We start from the raw sequence: 4,729 nt of genomic DNA on the forward strand, positions 1-4,729 counted from the left end.
AGTTGGTCCGGCGCTCTGACACTTCTCTTACTAGAATTGCCTGTTTTTCCATTCGACTGGCACCAATATTATCATTTCCTTGTTATTTGCATTAGGGACTAAAACTACAACCACACACTACAATAAAACAAAATGCGAAATGAAGATACTAAACAATTTTAAATATTTATATTCCAGCGATGCCTCAAACCTGTTCAAACAGTTTCACAATGACAATTTCTAACATAGGCACAAGACCATAAATTAAGGGGTTGTTGATTAATCGACTCTGGAAAGATGGAAAGCAAACATGACCTCGCTAGGATTCGAACTTACGAAAATCAGCCAGAACAAGTACTGCTGCAAAACATTTTGCCCGACGCTCTATTGACAGCCAATCCATTTCGCTTACATTGATAATGTAAACATTGGCACCACCCATAAACTGACGGCAAGTCCAACAGAATTCTTCAACTAGGATCGCATAATGACCATAGATGCCATATTTTCTTCCTCGTATATATATCCATTGTCATCGTCGTCGTTTCACGTCCCAATCTTCCCAGGGTGGCAAGAGTTGGACGGCTCGAACATGAGCCGAAAAGCAAGAGGACAGCAGCGAAACCAAAGGTCTGCTTTGGCATAGTTTCTAATAGCCTAATGTCCTTCCTAACGTCAACCACCTTACAGAGTGTATATACGTTCTTCTGAAATTTGGGGGAAGAGGGATAGTCGATTGCATCGATCCCAGTGCTTGACTCTGAAAGGATGAAAGGCGAAGTTGACCACGGCAGAATTTGAACTCGGAATAAAAGACGGACGAAATGCAACTAAGCATATTGCCCGGTGTGCTAACGAGTCTGCCGGTTCTCCGCTTTGTTTGTGATGTAGGATATTGAAAACGTATTGTTACTAATAAAGGTTATGAGTTCCAACTTCGTCAAAGACGTATTTGTGTGTGCGTATATTTACACAACCACACATACACGTGTTGACAGAAAAACTGAAGCGTTTCCGCAATGAATTAGGTCAAAGTGTCAAGCAATTACTAATACACTACACACATACACACACGAAGTTTCATTCCAAACCACATGGTTCCGGGTGCAGTCCCGTTGCGTGTCACTTTGGGCAAGTGTCTTCCACAATAAACCCGGTATTGTGTGCAGATTTGGGAGACAGGAACTGAAAGAAGCCGGTTGTGTGTGCACGCGTGTAAGTGTATAATGTTTGTCTCGCCGTCACACCACGTGATGTAAATAATTGTCAGTCATACAAGCAATGTCATAACATTACTTTGCTTTGGTTGGCGACAGGAATGGCATCTGGCCATAAAAAAAGCCTCCCTCAATAAAACTGCCTAACCCATGCAAGCATGCAAAAATGGATATTGAAATTATATATATACAGGGAGAGAGAGGAGGTTAGTTCCTCTCTGAAGACTGAATGATACTTATAATAAAGACAGAAACATTAAAAGAGGTTAAAATGAGATGGTAATAAATTTTATGTAGCTATTTATGAATTTCTCTGACAACAGGACCTTCAGCAAGTGTCTACCAAAGCTTGTCGCTGAAATGGACAGATGGGAACAGTGTGGGAATCCAATGGATAGATTGTATCTAGTTTTGGAGTAATACAGATCACTCTGTTGCCAAGTTAAACACCACCATATGTGCATGGGGAATCTTCCACAGAGTTTAGTTCATTGCATGTAATCAGACCAGATCTCCAGTATAGCAATTTACACCTTTGATTTGTGATTTCCTACTTCCTTTCCTTCTAACAATCTCGCAAGTCCCACCTCTCTCTCTCTCTCTTGAATAATGCCCACAATAACCAAGGTTCCCTTTTTAGTCCAACCCCACAGATTATTGTGTTAGATTGGACTTTCTTCATCCATAGCCTTCACTTGTAATTGAAAATAAATTGGTAACATGCACTGTGCTTTTCACTAATCGCATAGCATAGAGGATGTGGAGGGAGAAAGGTTGATGGTTTTATGTTCAGTTGAGTAGACTGGAGCAACATGAAATAAAATGCCCTACTCAAAGACACAACTAAAGGCACCCTAGTTGCTAGGTGATCATATTAAAACAGGTAACAGATTAAGTCTACCACCCATGCTTGTGTGAGTGTATATAAACATCACCAAAACAGGTGGCTCACAAATGGAGTACCTTGAGATATTTGTTCTAAACCCAGTTACAGACACTCCCCTTGTCACTTTAGCTATCAGAAATGATGGGACTGGCTATTTAGAAAAGCCTGCAACCAACAGTGCCATAGTTCACAAACAATATAAAAATCTTTTAAAAAAATAAAAACAATGCAATATGAATGCATTGTGGGGTGGAGCTCTGAAACTATTTTAGCCCTTCGTCTTGCATCAAGCCCCACCCCATGCCACCTCTGGTTTTGTGCCAGTGGCATGAAAAAAAAAGCATACAGTGTAAAGTGGTTGGCATTAGGAAGGACATGCAATCATAGAAATCACACAAAAGTAGACAGTGAAGCATGATTGCATCCAGTCAAACCATTTAAGTGATGCCAGCATGGAATACGGATGTTGACCCTTTAGCATTCAGATTACTCTGTCAAATTTAATGCTTATGTATTCACAGCATTTTAAATCAACCGAGCATTATTTCATAGCTTTGAGATTTCGATGGTGTGATTGTTTATTTGTAAAATAACAATGTAGGGCAGGTTTGAAAGGCCAGAACTGGGCAGTTTAAGCATAAAACAGATTGAATGTTAAGGTCCAGGTATGGCTGGGTTAAATGCTAAATGGTCAAATGATGATGATAACAAGGTGTGTATATGAGAGGGAGTGACATAAAGAGAAAGTGGAATTAGTAAGTGACCAAACAACTACTTAGTTATGATCAGTTTAACTTTTGCAGTAAACTCAAAGTCGTATCACTGGATGTTACTGGACAAACAGTTTGAAAACCAATAATCTCCACAACTTGCCCAGGCTTGTGCCTTAAGGCTACAAAGAGCAACTATTTTCTCGCCAATCCGATGATAGCCAACCAATTATGCATATGTGTGTGTGATTTAAATGTGCACTGTTATGTTCATGTGTAAAGCCTCATGGTAATTTCTCAAATAACCTCCTAAAAGAGAGAGAAACATCATTTTGTTGATCAATGTTTATATCATCAATATGTGGGAATATCTAGCAGTGAGCTGGCAAAAGCTGGGATTGATGTAGTAAACTAGCCCCCCCCCATCACCACCACAAATTTCAGGCCTTGTGCCTATAGTAGAAAGGAATGTTGTTGTTGTTGTTATTATATTATTATTATTATTATTATCTCTATATATATAAACAGCAAAATGTCTGTCTGTGCGTGTGTGTGTATCCTTTATACAAATCCACAATTTTTCAGTTAGAGGGCTCGCAACTTCTATGGTCATTCAAAACCGTCCAAGGGTGGTCGTGCACATCTTTACATTTCCCTAGTCACCTCGCAAAGCCATTAAAAAATCAATAGAAGTGACTTTTTTGTGAATTTTCTATGCAAAACCCAATCAAAATGCCCGAAACCTGATACATCAATTGAATGCCAGCTAGCTGTAGGTGATTGGTCGGAGATTTGGACAGTACTCGTGTGTATGTGCACACACACGCAGCTGTAAATGCATGCACTAGCTCTATGACCCGGCGACACTGGGTCATAGTGCTAGTTATTATTATCATTATTATTATCATCATCATCAAGGCATCAAGCTGGCAAAATGTTTAGCAGCATTTCGTCAGTCTTTACGTTCTGAATTCAAACACTGCCAAGGTCAACTTTGCCTTTTATCCTTTCAGGATCAACGCAATAAATATCAGTTGAGCAACCGGGGTCGATATAATCGACTTACCTGCTTCCTCTGAAATTGCTGGCTTTGTGCCAAAATTTGAAACTGATATTTGGGGTGCAACTGGCAGGATTAGTAGAGCATCAGACAAAATAAATTGTGATATTTACTTATGCCAATATAATTAACACACACTGGCTCAAAGAAACCCAAATCCATCGGATGATAACATTGGCATAATGACTCTCCCTAGGCACAACAAAATTTGTTTCAACACAAATTCATGAAGAATCTTGCAAACCAGATACAAAACAAAGATATTTACTTGGTGTTAGGAAGGGCATCCAACTGTAAAAACCCTGTCAAAACAGGCACAGAAGTTTGGTGCAGGTTCCTGTCAGGCCAGCTCCACAAAACTATCCAACCCATGCCAGCATGGAAGGTGGATGTTAAATGATGATCTCTTTATATTCTGCTTCCAGGGGTGATAAAATAAACACCAGTCAAGTACTAGGACTAATTAAATTGAACGACCTAATCCCTCAAGATGTATAGGACTTGTGCCAATGTTAGAAATCCCTGTATCACCAACATACATATTCTTGGAATTTTATAACAATCTACTGATACGTTTTACAAACCCAGCAGACTCACTCCACGACCATGATTCTTCTAATATAATTTCCATTCAATTCTAGAGTGCCTGAGAGAAATATTAAACTGAACCTAGAACTTAACTGGTAGTTCTTTGTCTCAAACCAAGTGGAGCAATGCTTTCTCTGTCCTGCATTTTATATAGTATACTGGGTAGTCTCTCTCTCCCCACCTCTCAAATACATATATATATATGCACACACACACAAAAATATAAATATATTTATACTTACACCCACACCAACAGAGTGGTTGTAAACAACTTAGGTGAGGGTTACTG

General features: G+C 39.4%; 1 protein-coding gene across 1 annotated transcript in view; it reads right to left on the reverse strand.

Annotated features, from left to right (window-relative positions):
* LOC115223813 overlaps positions 1 to 382 on the reverse strand; it is a 201,092-nt gene extending 200,710 nt beyond the window's left edge. The window contains exon 1 of the mRNA XM_029794483.2: positions 316 to 382. Coding sequence (XP_029650343.2) covers positions 316 to 382 — 67 coding nt within the window. The remainder of the gene's footprint in view (positions 1 to 315) is intronic.
* Positions 383 to 4,729: the final 4,347 nt, after the last annotated feature.

This window comes from Octopus sinensis, linkage group LG24 (genome assembly GCF_006345805.1).
Source record: "Octopus sinensis linkage group LG24, ASM634580v1, whole genome shotgun sequence".
Taxonomy (NCBI): Eukaryota; Metazoa; Mollusca; class Cephalopoda; order Octopoda; family Octopodidae; genus Octopus; species Octopus sinensis.